The following is a 20,921-nucleotide window of genomic DNA, read 5'->3' on the forward strand; positions in this document are numbered from 1 at the left end:
TATGCATATTATGTCAGTCGGTGAATGATTAATATTCGTTGTTTGTTCTTTTTGGTCAGATTATTGTAGTATCATACACATTTCATAACTATGTCAGTTAGTAAATAAATAATATGTCATATTCGTGTTTCGTGTTTAAGTTACTGGCGCGTATATACACGTTTTTTCGTAAATTGTGCGGCTACTTTCTAAGAACATACACATTCGCCTTTTTACGGTTGAAAGATTTGACAGTATTGAGAGATGCAAATAATGGATTTTCATCGCGCTCGCATTTGCGTGTATCGATTAAATAACAATAATGATTTTTCAAATATCCTTTGACACACACAATTCATTGGTTTGTTTTCATAAATGTGTGAAGAATGAAAGTAATATATCCATTCGGTGAATCATATGTCATAAAATATATCTGTGAATGCAGACACACCGAAAACCACTAACGCATTAGATATACATGTTGTGTGTGTGTGTGTGTGTGTATGTGTGTGCGCGCGCGCGCGCGTGTCTTTTATTTATTATTCACATCATCGACTTACGTACAATATATTCGATACCACAGTAGTTTGCTTCCGGCAAGACATGAGTGCGTCATAATTTTGGCAATTAAGTAGACTACGAACAACTGAAATCAATATTATTGAAATCATCCGAGAGACACGTTTTAACATAATTATCGCAATTCTTTATATATATATATATATATATATATGAATGTTATATATATATATAATCAAAATCATCATATATTCATAGATAAAACAACGTTACATCGAAACGCGATAAAATCTTTCTCAGAATGTATAAAGTGAGCTTCTTTCATCGTGTAGTAGATCACTGCACAATTACACGTTTACGTATATGTACTTTAAGTAGTTAACAAGCATATTTTACGCGTAAAGCAGGAAGAGAATAGTAATTGGAATAAGATTATTAATTTAGAGTACCGCTTTAATTGCGGTGACACAACAGTTCTCTCGAAGCACAGTTTCACGATACAACGACCATCAAATCGTGTTTTCTTAGAGTTTATATGCGTATATTGGTAAAATTTTTTTTTTTACCACTACATCGCAGCGCGTTCAGATAGAAAAGATCGCACATTGCGAACTGATTTTATCATCCTTTCAAAAGTAGAATTACGTGTCACTATAAAGGCCAATGAGATAAACTCTGAAAACATGTTTTCTTCTTTTGAGTTCGATATTTAACTTGAGTAAAAGGAATTTATGAAACTCTTTTCATTTTATTGATTTCTATTATCGTTTTTATTTATCCCTTTTTTTTATCATTTATCTGTTTTTACGCGAACAAATAAATAAAAAAAAAGATACATTACAAATGTAACATTACATTTGACAAGATAGCACAAAAATCTTTGATTATGAAAAATAAAATGAAAGATACACGAAGTGTGACAAAACTTCGGATTGTAAAACTACATTAACTAACAGAGAGTAGTAAAAAAAAACTAACTGAAAACTGCAGCATCACCTTTAAACATAAAGAATCACTTGAATTTCACTTGAAATTCTATCTTTCTTTTTTACTAAAAATTTCTAAATGTGTGTTTTGACAAAAAAAAAGTCAATTACTAGAAATCACATATTTGCAATTTCTGTGCTATATTCAACGTACTTCGTTGTTTATTTGGACACAGTGCGAGGTATGTCAGGTTTAAAGTTTTTAGAACTTTCCCTGCTCGACAAACGTGTTATGCGTTGATATATTGGATAAAGCGTACAATATCCCCCTTACAAAAATTTATTACTGGTATGACCAAAATAATACTTATTTTGAATCATTGTTGAATAGTGCTTTTGTTTCAATTTACGCGCACATATTCGATACCACGACCAGTATCAAATATGCTAATTGTATACTATCATATCAGTTTGTTTTCGACATGAATGCATCATAATTTTTTGTAAATCATGTAGACTACAAACATTTTATTAAATTGTTCAAGAGATATAATGTTTTACAACATTAATCATCACTTATACATATCATATATAGATTATACATGTTGTAATCATATATATCATGTATATTTATTATCTATATACATACACACACACATATATATATACATATATATGTATGTATATATTCATAGATAAAACAATTTGCTAAATAGTGCCTTTATTACTTAAAAAAAAGACGTATTAATTTTTACCCGCACCAATAATAAACTTCTGTAAGGGTCTCATCTCTTTGACATCATATTCGCTTTTCCTGCGTTCTGGACGCACTGTTCAAATCAAATTCCTCAAATCCAATCACGCGATTGAATCCTACGACAGTAGTTTCATTCCTTGCGCTCGGGATCGGGTTTCGTCTTCGGCTCTATCGAAGATTGATGTGACTGATGCGGATTCGTCTGATTTCTGGGAACTAGTAGAATATTTCCGTCCGCAGACTGTTGAAGACTATATTCGTACGGATGGTATTGATTACCATCTGGATCTCGTAAGGACTAGAGTGGAAAAATAATTACACACATAAATTAATTAAGAATGTGTTACATATGCAAGAACGAAAAAACTGAAACTATGACAGTAAAACACAAACCTGAAAAACGTGACGGTAAAGCTGACTAAATTTGTCTCTCACTCGCTGCTTCTCAATGAGCATGTATTGGCGCTCGCGAAGAAGCCTGTTCTTACGATCTCGCATCTCTTTTACTTCGTCAGCCAGACTTATGATTTGATCTAATTTGCGTTTACGACAATTCTGCGCGGCGACCTTGTTTTTGCCTCGTCTTCTAATGTCGCGTATTAAGGATAGTTGGGCTTCGCTGAGATCATATTTACTGAGACGTTCGTTAAACTCATCCATGGGAAGGTTGATGATGTCAGTGACTGCGATCGGTACATTTAACGCTCTCGCTCTCTTCTCATCTCTCGTTAGATGCTCTTCTTCAGTTTTGCGAACTAACATTTAAGTAAAACAACAATAGTAAGAAATAATCTGTTTTTTTTTTTTTTTACAAATTAGAAACAATGTTGCAAATATATTTACCTTTCTTGTCACGGGAAATAGGACGTTGAAGAGAACCTGAGCTCTCGGCAGGTAAATGATAGGTGTGATTATGATGAACATGTTCTATTGCAGATCGCCCTAAAAATAGAAAAACCTCAAATTGCATAAAATTATATAATATCTACAAAAAAAAAAAAAAGAATTGAATTGTGCAAATGTTCGTACGTGAAACAAAATTTCTAATCGTATACAGATAAATTTTTTCTTACCGGATTGATGACGGCTGAAATCCACGCTATAACTGTATTTCAATTCTGACTGCGGCCCGGCTGCACCCTCGATTGGTCCGGAATACGTGTTTGCGGGTGCACCGGCACCGACCGTGTGCGTGTCGTATTCGTACTTCATCGGAGTGGTCGGGTGTGTGGTAGCCCCTAAAGGTGAGCCTAGAAAGTTGGTTCGCGATCAAGGTTCTCTCGTCGCCGTATCGAGAATCGATGTTAGGTTTCGCAGCCGCGAAAATTTTTATGTATGTATACATATCTAAATACTAACAAGTGCCTTGTTCCTGAAAATATCGCTTGGCGAACATCTGATGTTTTTTCTGCGCGACAGGCGGCACCGTTCGTTCCGTCTGACATCTCGGAGAGGCGGCGTTTCTCCCGGATACCGAGTAGTTGCAGTCGTATGGCATGCGATACTTGCTGTAAAATCGAAAGATCGCGGATAAATGTCGCGAAGTGTAATTTTATCAACGTATCTCTGAAGATAAGCGCGCGCAGCATCTAACGTTGTTCATCAAAACGTATTAATTGCTTTAAATTGGCTTCAAGTTACAGTTTCCTCAATCGAGACAAAAACTTAAATTTTACTTTCTTCGGAGAATTTGTTCTTAGATTTTTTTTGTTCATTACTTCCTAGTATTATTATCTATCATGATAAATTTCCAAGAAAATTCTTATCTCTTTGTTCCTAATCTTTATGGAGGGACCAAAACATATCCGATGTCTTAATCACCTCGCGTAATCCATGGTGTAATGGGAGTCCGCCTGAGTATGACTGGAATTGGATCCAGTTTCCATCCACTCGCCGTCCGACAGAGACGGTACGCGTTCGCTTCCCATGCTACTCACGGCGCTATCGCTCGAAGCGTCCATTCTTTCGTCGGTTACACCAGGCAAAGTCGTGACGCCCGTTGTAGCTGGAGTTGTGCCACCAGCTGTTTGAACACCCGGTAGAGCCGCCGCGCCGGTCGGTCCGGACGCATTGTTGCTACCGTTGTCCAACATTCGCATGGTGTACATGCCTGAGAAACACAACGAAGGTAGTAACGAATTATTTTACGTGTGTAATGTTTACGCGCGATAAAAGTTTCACAGTGTAAAAGATCGAAAAACATAAGTTTGCGCAAAAATATATTTAACAACAACGATGACATAATAACTTTTGTGCGAGAGAGATGTGTGCTCGCGAAATTCTTTCACTTGATATAAATTGTCTTATCTTGAATGTAGCTTCTCTCGTGTCAACAATCCTGAAAGCGTATATTTGCAAAATGCGCATGCCGAAGTAGGTCGTCGCCTATATATCTCGCACGAGAATTCTTCTCGCGCGAGAACGTTCCGCTGGAAATACATTGTGTTTGCGTAAGATTTACCGAGTGATTGTAAAAAATACTTTTGTTTTTTACAAGGATTTTTTGTTTTCAAGGAAAGAACGGATTTGCAATTTCTTATAACGTGTAGGCATTCGGGGGAAGTTTCTCGATGGCAAACACACTCTTCTTCGCAAACACGACGTTTCCTACAACCGGTTCTGCGTGAATAATTATTTACAACGTGTGCACACGATTGTGCAACTAGATACGTTACTTTGTAGGACGCTTTTTTGATAAACACACACAAAAAAAAAAAAAAAAAAAAAAAGGGAAGAAAGATAACGCGCTGAGTAAATCGTCCATCAACCGGTCATCAAAAGATATCTCATTTTAATGTATTGCTTATCATTTAACTTTCTTCTATATTAATCGGTCTTGTTTTATTTGATACGAAAACTTCTTGTGTTTATTGCTAATAAAACACATTTGAAAAAAAAATATACGTCCTAAGAAAGATTGATAAAATCGTGAGTATAGATATACATATCGTTGATCAAACACATGTCTATTTAACATCAGCCGGATTTAAAGTCCACCGATTGTGCAAGATAAGATTCGCAAGAAAGGCGTGGAAATAAGCGAGAAAAATATTGGCATATAAATCTCGCGCGTTATCAGTAGATTATCTCTTGTGTTGCAAGCAAGCACAGCTCAGAAAAAAAAAAAAATCAATGTCGCTGCAAGTTTCTCACTGACCTACGGACTTTGTAATTATTTTGAAACAAGCCATCTATCGCGCCTAGAGAGAGAGAGAGAGAGAGAGAGAAAACAAGGAATTTCTGTTCTTGTTCTGCTGAAAAAAAAAAATAAGATATCTGAATGTATCATCTTCACTTAAACGTTAATATTATTAAAGGAGTGCACTGCACTCACAACTACTCGTCGAAACGTTTTCACAAAGTAAACCATAAAGACTAATAATAGATAATTGTGGATAGCCACTTAAACTTTATCTCTTTTTTTTTGTTGCTCTGTCCATTTTTTTGCTCGTTCACGCAAAAATAAACATTATTTACAATTCGAACGCTTCAACGACAGCAAAGAGCTGTTATCGCTAGCGCGCGGTCATTGAAAAAAAAAAAAAAAAAAGGAAATAACACATATTTCCGAAGACAATGTTTCAGTCACTATTCATTGTCAGAATTGAAGATTTCTATTATAAAACTAATGTCGCGACAAAACAATCCGCATATTTCGTGATTTGCATACGTTGGCAACAATGCGGTTTAATTTACGTGTGATAAAATATGATAATGTTATCCGAGACAGTTTTCATTTCCGTGTGTGTTTTTAAGTGTATCTTTTGAAATCGACACAGGATACACGTCTAGAGTGCAACGATGCGCTGATATGACATTCTCAGAAGCAGTCAGCGTGACCGAGTGCCTTTGAAATGTACGTGACTAGATGCGAGTTTTACTTGGTTATTATCGACTTAAACAAAAAAAAAAAAAAAATGCGTAACGAACTCTTAGCTTGTTCTCTTTTTTTGTACAGTCTATTGCATTACATTGAATAAGCATTTATTTATCAATTAAAAAAAAAATAGCATGTTTAATATTACACATAAATAAATGTTTGCAACTTTCTGATATTTTTTAGTGCGAAGTTTACATGTGAGATATATTGTTTGAGTTTTTAGCGCGCAGTGTTTCTTATTAGAGATCACAACCTTGTGAAAGAAAACAATTGTGATAAATATAACTATAATTTGTTTTTTGCTAACGTTTTTACATCGCGTGTTGTGTGAAATAATTTCGATACGCAGCAAATATATCTAACAATGTCTACAATAATTATTATTTTATTAGATTACATTCTGTTTGGAAAAAAAAAAAAAGAATAACGATAACATTGGATATTTGTTCGAATCAGCATAACTTTGCGGCATGACGTACAAAATACTTATCGCTAAATGGATTACCAAATGCTCATTACGATAGATCTGTCCTTATCGCGCTCTTTCAAGAGTGATAGATATTAGCAAAAGATATTGCTCTCATTTCCGTCTTTTGTAAATAAGCTGCGATAAGCTGCTTCCTAGAACGACATTCGCGCATTGTAAATTTATTTATCTCTGCTCCGCAACTTTCTTTGTCCATTAATTATTCGTTTTCTTTTCTATTTTAAATTTTCTTAACACTTGTTTATTCTTTTGTTATCACTATCAGCTGTTTCGCCTGCGTTTGAAATTTGTAATAACAAAGAACTTTTGTTACCGTTTTGCTATTAATCACACAAACTGACCGAACATAAAAACAAACGTAGTAACTTTTGATTCAGTCAGTAATACATTTTAAACTATCTTTTGAAGTTTACTCGATAAGTCAGTTTCTCTAATAAAAAGCACATGCTTTTTTCTTGATAGCTTCGAATATTAGAATTTTTTATCACTCAAACCACACAATAACGCTGTCACATATTTCAAAGTGACCGATATTAAAAGTCAAGAAAAATGTGACAAGAATGACGTCTGAGACATCTTCGATCTGTTTTTTTTTTTTTTTTTTTTTTTTTTTGTCTGAAAAACACATGTGTAGTTTCAAGTTGTTAATATTTCGATACACGTTTCGTCGATCAGCCAATATCACTGCAAACAATTTTATCACAAATTGATCAAAGATTATTTTTAACAATTGATATAATATACTGATTTCACTCACACACACATGTACACACAGTTTATAATATCAATTTTTAAAAACTATGAACTTTTTATACATATTTAGGTACACACACATACGACGCGCGCGCGTCGTGTAATGTAACACGAGATACCAAAATTATCATGACTCAGCATAACACATAAGATACTCTTATCACACTCAAACGTTATTTTTCAAGGATTAGCCACGCACTTAAATTCTTCGTCGCGTTATGTAACGCTTATTTTTATTCGCATAAATCATTAAAGATCGTCATACTAATTCAATTAAATCACGATGATTTCACTTTGAAATTTGCACAATTCAATCGATCAGAACCGTACGGCTCGACAACGACGACATTGATGACGCAAATCGTATGATCGGCCGATAAATATATAAGTAAATACATTTCTACGTATCTCGCGCGCCATTTGTTTCTTTAATTTCAAACGCCAATTAAAAGATCCATATATTTTTTTTTTTTTTTTGTAATTTTCTGATTGCAAGTCAGAGTCGACAAACATAATCGCGAAATGGAAATTCACGAGCATGACGTTGCAATTTTCATAGTTTCTCCGCGACCGAATATTGGATTAAAAAGTATTGGTTAGAACAATAATTTTTTTTTTTGTAATTTTCTGATTGCGAGTGAGAGTCGGCAAACATAATCACGACATGGAAATTCACGAGCACGTTGCAATTTTCATAGTTCCTCTGCGACTGAATATTGGATTAAAAAATATTGGTTAGACCAATATTTTAATAAATATATGCGTCGCGAGACATACACAGTAAAATACGAAAAATGCGCTTAAAAACAACAATACTGTCGTCGTTAATTTTTCTTTTTCCGTTTAATTAGCGATACACACGGAATTGTATAACATCGATTCGAGAGACAGAAGTGTCTATCGCTGCGAACGATCGCGAAACCGAGGAAAAATTAAAAAAAAATCACTTTCCGAGTGAGATGATAACACTTGAGGATGACGCGGACATCATAAAAAACAATTAAAACACGTGAATCAAAAGATTACCTACTTGGAATATATACAATAACTCCCATCGTCGCCATTCAAGCCCATTGAAGAGCTTTCGTCAGCGGTTCTTGATTCTTTTCTCTTACGATGTTTAGGATAATTAAGCGAACAACTACGTTGTATTCGTGTTTTTGTCCAATATTAAACAAACGTCATCGGAGAGCAATTTCTTTGCGAGATCGCGTCTCTCTCAAAGTCTATAATCTTCGCACGAGGTCTTTGAGTGTCTTCTTCTCTCTCTCTCTCTCTCTGTGCGGCGAAGTGTTTACCACCTTCGCTCCGAGTTCCGCGATGTTCCTTTCTCTCCTTCACACAATGATCATCGGTACCGTCCGTCGCTTCACTCTCACGCCGATGTGTATTAATTACGACCGGCTCTGCTAATGAGAGCTAACATCGCCGGCAACGTCCTAACAAGACCAAACGCACATCCCTACCGCAACAACGTGGTCGCGCGCACGAAGAATTCTTCCCGGCGGACGAATTATTTGTCCGCCGTCTGTACGCGCGCGTGATACCGCGTTCGCGAAACACTATAAAGAGTCGCCGAGAATAGAAGCAATTTATTTAGCGGAAAACTTCGCAACAATTTTATTGGGCTCGCACGCGCGCACGTCGGAGAGCGCACAGAGAGACGGAAGAAAGTTTCGCGCTTTGAGAGACACGCGTCAGAAGTCAGCGCTACGCAATCTCGCGCGGCGGCATTATAAAAGAGCACAGAATCTACAAACTGATAAAATACCAACTATCGAACGGTTACGTTTCGCGCACAGATAACACGTTCAGCAATCCGGAAAATTCCGAACGCGTCGTCGGAAAACACGTATATCTTTCGTTATCGAGCTAGTTTTCGTAAATGAAGAACCAGATGCGCACAAAATTCCGATTAATTACAACTCTCGTTTTAATTGCACCACTTCGGAACTTCACCGAGTTGCGGAGATCCACTCTGTTGATTATCGCGTGTACGTGCGAGCGTCGCGTAATAATAAAAAATACAGCGCGAAAAGTAAACGACACGTTCGTTCACACACGAGCGGCTGGTTGTGTGCTTGCCAGATAAGAGAGCTTCATCGGGTTTCTTTGTGGCGATCGACGTGCGGGAACCGCACACGCGGCATCGACACACGCTCCGGCGTTCGCAACCGCGTAAACATAACTACTCGCGGCGCGTATATGTCCCGCGCCGCGAGGCTGACTCGCACGGGGCGTAACCACTCGTCGTCGTCGTCCGACCAGCTTCACTTTTCACCGCGGCATTGGACGGTGTTTTTCGCGCGCGCGGTGGGGTCGCGAGACGACTACGTTGCTAACCGTCGTATAATTATGCCATTGGGCATTAACAGGTTTTTTGAGACCACAATTTACGATTTTTCATGAATCATCGTTCGACGAAAAGGTTTCGCAGAATCGCCTTTGGCGCGGAATTAAAAAAAAAAAAAACCGATTATCGCGCAGTGTTATCGAGAAATCGATTTTGCTTTCGCGGAAATCGATCGTTGTTTCCTCGTTTTGATGAAAATGGCTAATATAGTTCGCATCATGAATTTCGATCGTCTTAATTTTTCAAAGGTTTTATTTACGTTTGAAATCTAAATATCGAGATAGTGCACAAGAGAGAGAGAGAGATACCTCACACATTCCCACTTCGCACAATTGAAGTTTCACAATAATAAATCAATAACAACGTTTAATTGATAAAAAAGAAAGAGAACAGATATCTTATCGTATTTACGAACGCGATGCTGTAATCGTTTTCAACTTCGGTTGTTTTTATCAGTAAATTGACATATCCCCGAAAATCTATATGTGGGCTTATCCCTAATAAAAAACACAAAAAAAAAAAGCGTACGCAGAACGTTTTCGCGCGACACGCAATATACAGAGCACGTGACGCGATTTGCAATAAACTTGAGTTTATCAATTAAATGTGCCGAGTCACTCTTTTGACACGTGGTTTTCAATGCGGTACTCGCATTCCGATGCGTTTATTATGCGTTCCTCGGCGCTTTTGTTCACGGTCATTTACATGTTAAATTGCGCTGTTACCCAGAAATCAGCATGATGCGCCACAAATCCCAGGATTGTTTATACAAAAATGCAGATCAACCGCGATAAGCGCCAATGCATATCGCGCGATGGTATTGTTATCATATTATGAGATATACTCTTCTTCCGAAAAATTACGGGAAATTCTATTGTAATTTAACGAGGACACGCCGATAAACCTCAACATTTATTGACCGTAACAATGTGACGGAGCCATAAATGTGATCTAGGAAGAGAGACGTCGCACAACGGTGTTTCGCAAAATTTTACATACAAAGCCGCTCCCCCCGCCAAGGAGCCAACGTAATAATTATCTCAGAAATAAAAAAAATGTCTTTTCTTTCGACATACTTGCTGTCTGGATCTCTTTACGACCGCGTGATAGACGACGCGCGCACGGAGGAATCGGCATCAATATCGCGGCGTGATGTATTGTACATACGTTAACGCGCGCGACTTTGCGCGAATATAACGTGAGAGAGTTCGCCAACACACGCCGGTGTGTAATCGCGCAAGAGCCCGAGGGAACGTAACTGCATAAGTATGCAGGCGGCGGTCACTTGTACTTTCACCCGTTCATCGTGGGTGTACTGATCGCCGACTTGTGTGTTTCATACGTTTGCATACTTGTAATTATATTCTGTCGTGGTGCGCGACGAATGGGCGGAGTCCGTTAAAATCCGTAAAAACCTCTGCCACGCTAATTATTCGCGGGATAGGCAGAGAGAGAAAGAGAGAGAGAGAAAGAAACAGAGACATTTGGTATATACGGCAAAAGATGCTAATTAGAACAACTTCTCGACGATTATGGAATCGAGTAATAGCAATTACTTTGCAGCGGTGTGAGTAACGCGCAAAATGGCTCGAGCGGAAGAATAACTCAATTTATTACTACGTCAAAGATGAGATCAGTTGTCACATAATTATCTTTTTTTTTACATATTATAAACATTTAAAAAAAATATTTTTTATTTTTACATATAATAAACATTGTATAAAAATTAATTAACACGACCTCAAACTATTTTCTTTTTTTACGGAATTGATAAAACGTAATTGAACGAGGAACGCGAACAAAGATATAAAACTTGAAATAAACGCCGGATAATTATTATTCAGAAACGTGGAAAAACATGTGATATAATACCTATGTAAAAACATTACATGGAATCATTTTTTTCCCGATGTTCTGAGATTAATCCAAACGCGATGCGTTAAAAGAGATAATTACTCGTAGAACTGCTGTTAATTCAATGATTGATAAACGATTACGTAAGTATTTTAACATTCGAGAAAATAAATTGTTTTTAAAACGAGATTGTGATACGTAAATACCTCATCGAGTTTTTAACAACACTATCTCGTCTATCACAAAAACTCTCGAAATATAACGACAGTACGACGCGTTTCGAGAGCAAACATGCTCGTAAAAATTGTGTTAAGATCTTGCCGCGCGCGAACTCTGTGTGTCGCGAGATTATTTCAAACGCAACTTGTAACATTTTGCGCGTTGCGGGGAAATATTATCTAGATCTCGAATATTTTGACTCCATTCGTCATCGCGTGACGCGTCAAATAACAGGAATGCGAGAATTCTCAAGCGGAATGTTCAAACGCGCGAAAGTTCTTTCTACGTCGTTTGCGACGTGTCACACATCACATGTGCCATTGGAAGACGCGATCCCGCGGAAAAACACACACACACACACACACACACATCTCTCGCGGGCATTCGTTTCTCTCAAAACGTTAATTGAAGAACTGATGAACAAACCTTTCGAGTCCGCCGAGGTCGCCGTGACTAAGCGTTTCAAATATGGACGCGATATCTCTGTGTTTCGCCAACCACGTCGAGTGATAATAGAGAACACGAGCGTGCACACGCAAACCTATTTATAACACGCGTGTGGTTTTCGAGTCGGAATGTCGAACGCAATGTTTTCGTTCGGAATCTGTTTTCGAAGCAAAGACACGTTTTACGTGTTCGTAATGCGACTTTTTTTACGTCAGAAAAAAACGGAGTTCTAAAGAAGCGCGCGGGAAGATCCGCGAGAAAATAAATCGTTTCAACGAACATATCCGTAACCACAAAATAGCGCGGACCGTCAACGGTGAAGGGGTCTGTAAAACAAAAAAGGCAATTAATCGCTTTGTGAAATCGCGGAAAAATCCGCGCGCGCGCGCTTCATGAAAAACTCGTTTGCGAATGAAACACGCAAGACAAATAGCACACGTTAAAGTTTTACCTCACTCGAGGCGATGCGAAATTGTTCGGAACGTAAACGTAATCGATTGAAATACCGCACACAGATGAAACATACATGTGTAACACACACACAGAGAAACGGATGGAACGAAGCGCGCCGGCAGTCAAGGCGCACGATGACGGATCGAGTCAATATTTGAAAGAAGTTTTTCGAATTCGAAATATACACGCACATATGTGTGTGAGACAAAGTTACGAAAGTGGGTCACGGTGCAGCAGCATCCACGTGACAGAGCATCGTTCTCGAAAACACATCAATAATTGCGACTCGAGCGGACTGCCGACCGAATAAATTAGCGGTTTTTTGTTCGTCATTTTGCGCGACTCAAAACGCGACGAAGAGAGAAGCACGCGGTGTGTTATCGTACAATTGTACAAAGAAACGTCGCCGCAATTGTCGACGACGACGATGAAGTCCGCGGTGTTTGTTGGAGCGCGATGAAGATAATCGCGCGCGATTCGCCGCGTTTTTTCCGCTGTGTGATATCTGCTGTTATTGTTTCCGAAAGTCTATTCTCATGCGAATGCGACTGGTATTATCTCACGTTTGTTTACAATGATCAATATATATATATATATATATATCGTCTCTTTCATCTGTTCGCCGCCCGATACGCCAACTCGTACGCGCAACACAAATTTTCACAGAGAATGTACAATACGAAATGTGTAATATTATTATCTTTGTACAAACTAGAAGTTGCTCTCGAAAATTATTTTCGACTTCGCACTAACATTTGCAACGGGGATTTGAGACAAGCCTAACCTAACATATTGTACGTGACCCGAGGTGTAAGCTTACATCAATTCAACTCAACCTTCGGACACAACTCGCAAAACATTAATCACATACGATAACAAATTTTACATAACACGCGTTTTATTCTAAAAATAAAACCCATTTGTTAATTCAGGTAATTTGTCACCTTGTTTATCCTCTATGTAAAAAAAAAAAGGCATGTGTGTGCGTAAGGCCAACACTTGAATGAAATACGTGTCTCGAATATATCGATAATTGTTGGGTATTATTTTTTTTATCACGCTTTGATATCGCGACGCTGTAATTGATTCTTTTTACGTTTTTTTTGTAACTTGAGTTACGCGGTCAAACGCGTGTATTTTTCTGACTTGACAAAACTAGTCGAAGTAAAAAAAAAAAAAAGAAAAACAAAACGGCAGAAAAAATGCTGTAAAGATTCGCTCTGGAACTTGCGCGGACAAATTTCGAGTCCACATTTGAACTTCCACGCGAAAGTCCGTCATCCGTCTCTCTTTCTCGACGCGGTAATCAGAAAATATTCGCTCAATCGGATGACGCGACGCGTCGTTGCAACAACGTTTGCGTTGTACTTCCGAATTCCATATGCGATTTCGCGCGACAGCAAATAAGCGAACAACATGCAGCAAATGTAGGCGGACGCATAAGTGGATTTGCAAGAACCGCCGTTGCAGATCCGAGAAGTACAAAGAAGCTTTGCAAAAATCACGAGACGGGAACGACTCGGGGAGCCGGTTGCGAGAGCAGTACCCTCGGTCAGGGTCGGCGAGTGTAAGCGACCACGAAAGATAGATCAACGTCGTCGTCGTGTCGGCTCACGTGTCACACACTCTTATGCGGCTCTTGAAAGTCACCCGTCGCCGCCATCGAGGAAGGAGCGGTTTTATCGGAACGCGTTTAGAACGCGGTGATAATAATAACGGCGGTAATACCAGTTCTGACGACAATTCGACGATTACGCGCAGCAAAAAACTGTAACGGAAATAAACGCGTTAACTCGCACACACGCGAGTTTATGTAAGAGAGTTGCGAGAGAGATATTCAAATCGAGATACGATTTTTAAGCGTCGCGGACTCGAACGCGCGGCTAAATCGACCGAGATATTATATATATATATATATATATATATATATGTATATAATAGAATTTAAATGGGCGGTGATTATTATACGGGGATTGCCTGTCGAAGAATCGAACTCGACGAACTCGAAATCCTCTCAAAGCCGGTTTCCCGGACAATCCGCTCGCTCGCTTGGTTCGAACGAACTTTGAATCGCACACACGAAGAACGACGCGCATGAACGGAACAATGTGTAGCGCGATTGATAACGGACGGAGAGAGCGCGAGATATGTCACGTTTTTTTATTCAAGGTTTGAGTAATTCAGCAGATAAAACTTTTTCGTTTTTTAAGATAGCGACGCGAAGCAACTATGTATGTCACGACGTACAGTTTCCTGATAGCGATAAGTTCCGTGATTTACTAGAATTATTAACATGATAATATTTATTTGCTTCATTCACATTACGTCGTGTTTGTTTCGTTAGACTAAACAAGTGGCACTGTAACATTCTAAAGAAAGAAAAAGACAGAGAGAGAGAGAGAGAGAGAGAGAGAGAGAGAGATTTCGCACAAAATGTTGTTTAACATAAACTCGTTTTCACATCCGGATTTTTTTTTGCATAACGGCATTCACGCCGCCGCTCAACCCGAAACAACGTGTCTCGAAGGTAGGCGAATTCTTGAATGCGCGATTTCGCAGCCGTAATGTGAGCGGCTAAAATTTCTATTATAAGACAATGCCGCGCGCGAATCAAGGTTGTCTTGTTTGCTTCTTCTCTTCTCGCACGTGTTCATTTTTTTTTTTTTCACTTTAACTCTGTCGAATATTCAATGAGCGATGAAATCGTTCAATTTTACAACTCCGTATCAACGAGAACTCTTGAGATGATGTGTAATCATAAAAAAAAAAAAAAAAACAATATAAATTAACACCACGGTGTCGAGTATTTCTGTCGTCATCAGTTTTCTCCTCTGTCGCATTTTTGACTCCGCAAGTTTTCGATTTCGTCTCGTTGGTCCCACCGAATTTTTTCACGTGAAGTCAATAGTTTTACGTTTTGTCATGCGAACGACTTAAATACTTGACTCTTGGAGATATATTCGTTTGCAATAAAACGTGTGAAGAGAGAGATAGAGAGAGAGAGAGAGAGAGAGAGAAACGTTTATATAACTCGAGATTCGTCACGCGGACAAAAATATTTTCATGTCTCATTAGCTAAAACTTGACGCGCCGGCATTAACATCGAATGTTGTGACTTCGGATGGGATTAATCGATGGGCAATCACAAAAACGCTAACGTACTCGTGTCATCGTCGTCGTCGTTAAAGCGCGCGCAAATCAATAAATGCGTGCGCGCGTGTCAAACACGTAGACGAGAAATTACGCGCGCCGAATGTCAAACCGCGCGCGTAAATGGAAACGTTTCTCGGGTGAATCAATTTTGTTCTATTATTACGATCGCGGGCTGACGAGATCTGCAACAAGCGGGAAAGAAGGGAGATGACTCACTTGGCGGGTTGTGACATACGTATGGTACGTGGATACGTATGCGAGCGCACGTGCGCACGTTACGCGAAACCGAAGAGAGAAAGAAGAAGGCACGGCGGCGCGTGAGTCGTCGTCGCCGCCTCTTGCAACGATCCGCGCGCTGCCAGCAATCGTCGCTTCTCCTCTCATTACTCATCGCCCAAGCGAATGATGCAAATCATGTTCCGGACAAACAGTCGCGTTTACGCGCGTGTGTTGCGCGCGTTTTTCTTTTTTTTTCGCGCGTTGGCGAATTCCAGCGGTTCCCAAATCTCACATTCGCGAATTTTCTTCTTCTTCCCTTCCTAATGTTCGCGACGCGCGTGTACGAAGTAAGTTCTCCACACACACACACACACGTAAAAAAACAAAATATTAATTTTACCAACATTTTTTTTTCGACACACTTCGTCACGCTGCTTGATTTTTTACTCTCACGTCATTGGAACTCAATTGAGAGACACTTCGCGTCGTGTGTTCTATGTAGGTTGTTAAACAGATACAATTTATTGATTACAATTAAACGGCAAGAGATGTTGCGCCGTTTGGCGGATCTGTATTCATTCGGAAACACGTCTGCTCAACTTTGGCGAGCATTTACAAGTTGGGAATCGCTGGTGCAAAGGAACTTGCATAACCTGCATCGTAACTGTCTCTTCGAATCAGCTGACGCGCTTAATCGTTTCGATGAAGTACCATCGTGTCTTTTCCCGTACCGCTTTAATTATAAGCGCGACGGGTTTGTAATTAAATGCAACCGCAGCTTATGTTTGAAAAACGGCCAGTCGACGGTGTATTGTGTACCGAGTATGCCGGTGTGTGTGTTTTATTTTATCTTTTACTTTTCACACTCGACCTTGAACATGTTTCTTGATTCTACGTGGCGAACAGAGCAGCTCGATATATATTTGCATACTATGTGCATTTTTTTTATTGATTTTCTAAACGTCGCTTTGAATCTGAACGTTACTGTTAGACAAACGTCGTCACGTAACAGCGTTTGGTCTCCGGAAATCAAAAATGATATATATACGGACGCGTTTATAAACTTGTCAAAGCCAAAACAAATCTCTCTCGAAGGTCTCGATAAATAAACCAGCCTTACCATTGATGCGATTGAGTGCCGTGGAGATATCTAGACCCATTCTTCGAATTAAAAAAAGAGACGAAAACAGACACCGAGCGCCACGTTCGAAACTTCGCATTTGCGATGGATGCGATAGATCAATCTCAAGGATCCGCGAGGGGGATCTTCCATTGTCATGGCATTCTCACATTAAAAAGCAGTACACGTATGGTGACCCAACATCTAGCTCTTCTGTATACACGAAATATGGCGTGTCGCATGGTTGATTTTTGAACAACTTTTAAATCTTCGCTTCGCGACATCTCCTCCTCCCCTCCCCCCAAAAAAACACTAGTACATTTACTTGTGCATATATAATTATTATATCAATAATATATTAGATCAATTTATATTAGATAATAATATATTAGATTAATTTTTATTATATATATAATATATATAATAATATATTTAATTAATTTATATTAGATTAATAATACATTATTTTACATACATAAATTATATGTATATATGTATACACATATACTTTATTCCCTTTTCACAACTTGAAAACGATCGCGATCACACCTTTGCTAACGTGCGAGAATGCAACGTGAGTAACGCGTAGATTTCATACGTTATTAGTAATTCAAAATTGTCGATTCACGTGACATGAATATTCACAATTGTCTACGCATAATATTGTTCTTCTGAACTGATCGAATCGTTCGAAGCGGCACGACAGCGTCACGAGAGAACGTTGCACTTATTTCTCGTGAAAGCACGTAACGCGCGCACGCGGGATGCTAATTGTCTCATCGATGGGCAATGCGCAATTAGTTCCCGCGCGTTTTTCATCACGCCGAAAAGATCTCGGCATTCTTCATCATCGAGGCGCGAATGGCGGGATTTTTGCAAGTCGTACTCGGTGTACAAGAGTGTCTCGCGAATGATCACCTTTTTCTAGCAGGTTTCTCCGGTTATAAGCTAAAACTCGAGGAGGAGACAAAATAAGTCGGCCGCACACGGACGGCAAATTTTGCGAACCTCTTGTTTTATCGGAGGGAGGGGAAAAAAAAAACAACAACAGCGCTCGACTTTCCGTAACAAAAAAGTGACTAGAATGATATCAGCAATTTTCTTTATTATGCACAAGTAATTTTAATCTTATTTTCGATACGCTCTATTGCTCATGCATTTCCGAGAAAAAACGTACGTACACTCGAAGGTCACAAAATTTATTGCATTCACAAGTCTCGAAGCTCTACGCGAAGTCACGTGATCGTATTGCGCACCATCCGGAGGATTGCGGAGGAACGTGGCGTTTAAAATATCGATAAATCACACGGCAAAGTGAAAAGTGTACTTAGTACGACGAAGGCGATGTCACGCGCCCGTATCTTGTATTTTATCCGAGAGGATCGGTTTCGTGCGGCGGAGTCCGAGCGAACGCGCGCGCGGTGGTCCAAATTCCAGACGGATCGAATATCCGATACCCTCTTCTCGTGGTTAAATATCCCCGGCGTGTATCGGTTTATAAAAAAGAAAAAAACAATCCGCGTACGTCGCGCCAACTCGTGAGAAATCGTCAATTAGAAATTCCACGGACAAAACGCACCGGTCGCTCTATCCCCGTTTTCTTCGCAGACTGTGACCTCTTCTTGCGAAACGTGTTACGGAAAATCCTAGCGATACAACTTCGAGATCTTTGTCTCTGCGAGATAAAAAAAACCCAGAATCTGATGACATTTCAATCAACATCGCGAGAAAAAGTTTCTCTAAAATATCTTCTTTTATACGACAATTTACATAATTAATTTTATTGATTAAGTAAAGGGTAAATGTTTACAAAAACGGATCCAGCCTCGATGATCTTGGCCTTGACATATGTTGTCGACGACATGTCTCTGAGTAACAATCAAAAGATTTCAGCCGTTGTTTGTTAAATAGTTATAAACAAAAAAAAGTTTCATAAATAAATTCTTATTTTCCGACGTCATATACATTTTGTTTGTGTTAATTGTTTGTAAGCGTGTAGGCAGGGGGGTGCAGGAGGAGTGACTCTTCGCTTCTCTCTCTGCACCGCCTTGAGAAAAAATAGGGAACGACTTCTGATTAAGTGTCGCTAAAAACCACGTACATACATACTATTGACGTGAAGCGACATGTAATCGGAAGTCGTTCCCTATTTTTTTCTTGAGGGAGGTGCAGGGAGTATCTACCACCTTTAGTTCTTCTCATACGTATGAATACTCACGCGTTCTTGTTTATTACACATCAAAGTTTTTTCTGAAGTTCTACATATATATAAATAATTGAACACACTCGCACAATATTTTTTTCCTCTATGTAAATTCTCTATGTATAAAAATTATGCATATTTAAGTCTGTTCAGATAGTATACGTAAACAGTATACGTAAACTCGATACAGCTTTTTAAGATCATAACTTTTTAACGAAGAGCGAGCGACGGCTAAAAACCTTTCGATTGTTACTCAGGGACATGTCCTTGGCAACATGTGTCAAGGTCAAAGTCATCGGGGCCGAGTCCGTTTTTGTAAACATTTATCGAGATAATTTCATAATAAAGATAAAAGAGTGTGCAACGTGTCGCGTTGGCTGTATATCTGTGTGATTCAACGATTTCTACTGTTATCGCTCTCTAATTACATGCGAAAATCTGACTTTTGCTACATGAAAGAAGGCCGGCGAGTGTTTTTTTGATCTCGCCGCTCTGATGGATCGACTTTTCTTCGCCAATCAGATTGCTATAAATTTTTGAACGATATTCGCTTTGCGCGAACGCGATCAACGATCATATAGACGGTTATCTAGAGCTCTTTGATAATTAGAGAGCGACGTCTAAACCGCGCGAAGACTCAGGATTGTACTGTGAAAATATCGCGACGACATAATCGAACGTCTCCCGAATTTTGTCTCTCGGCACACGCGTTTGTCGCAAAACATCAACCGACAACAGCACCGACGTTACAGAGAAACCGAGTTTTCATATCGCTCCGCGCAACAACTGTGTTTCTCGTTTTTTTTTTTCGTCTTTTCGCGTTCGAGACACCTACACGGAGATAAATATTTCACGCGTGTGTTGCGCGACGGTTGCAATTATTACCCGTACTAAACGCTTACGTATGCATCCTTGATGGCGCGAATGACGCGCGCAGCTTCAGTTTGATAACACGAGCGCAACTTGTCGTTCACCGATGACGTGAGCTCGCGCTATTACGATTATTTATTTTTTCCCCCGCGCTATATCCGCGCCGAAGGATGGAGCGTTTTTTAAAAACGTGATATTTTAAACTCGATGCAAATCTCCTCGAGATTTTTTTCCCTGCCAAGATGAAGATGAGATCGGCCAAGTGATATCGTTATCACTTGTGTGCAAAGTTCGTATCATTTGTATACGATGAAGTTTCAAACTTCTGTACTTTATCGCTTTCGAGGCGACACATTCGAAAGTTTAATGCTCTTTAATTCGCACGAACGCGAATTGGATAAAAGTCTTTCTCTCTATCGCTCTCTCTAATCTTTATCTAATAATTTGTAAGAAACAAAATCATTATCACGTTATACGACAATATCGTTATCGTCTCTTTGAAAAAAACAATACTTTTTATCTGTTTCTTTAAATAGTAATCTTACTTTCTTATTAGTTCATGAATATTCGAGCGCTAGTTAATTCTCTACTCTTTCTTGTCTATGATATTCTTCTATATATGTATATACAATAATAATAATAATAATAATAAAATATATATATAATATATATATATATATATATATATATATAATTATAATAATAATAATAAAAGGACAGAACCATAAG

General features: G+C 38.9%; 1 protein-coding gene across 8 annotated transcripts in view; it reads right to left on the bottom strand.

Moving 5' to 3' along the window:
• Positions 1–2,067: 2,067 nt before the first annotated feature.
• Positions 2,068–20,921, bottom strand: part of LOC109857031 (segmentation protein cap'n'collar) — an 89,797-nt gene continuing 70,943 nt past the window's right edge. For 5 of the 8 annotated variants that reach the window (XM_020432894.1, XM_020432892.1, XM_020432896.1 and 2 more), the window contains 6 exons: positions 4,003–4,291; positions 3,541–3,689; positions 3,255–3,431; positions 3,025–3,123; positions 2,575–2,936; positions 2,069–2,479 (listed from right to left, as the gene is read on the bottom strand). In XM_020432894.1, coding sequence (XP_020288483.1) covers positions 2,312–2,479; positions 2,575–2,936; positions 3,025–3,123; positions 3,255–3,431; positions 3,541–3,689; positions 4,003–4,291 — 1,244 coding nt within the window. In that variant the 3' untranslated portion in view covers positions 2,069–2,311. Of the gene's footprint in view, positions 2,480–2,574; positions 2,937–3,024; positions 3,124–3,254; positions 3,432–3,540; positions 3,690–4,002; positions 4,292–20,921 lie in introns of all 8 variants that reach the window. The other 3 variants (XM_020432890.1, XM_020432889.1, XM_020432888.1) reach the window with 1 other exon arrangement.

The sequence above is a fragment of the Pseudomyrmex gracilis genome, unplaced genomic scaffold, assembly GCF_002006095.1.
Source record: "Pseudomyrmex gracilis isolate BER0280 unplaced genomic scaffold, ASM200609v1 scaffold_140, whole genome shotgun sequence".
Classification (NCBI taxonomy): Eukaryota; Metazoa; Arthropoda; class Insecta; order Hymenoptera; family Formicidae; genus Pseudomyrmex; species Pseudomyrmex gracilis.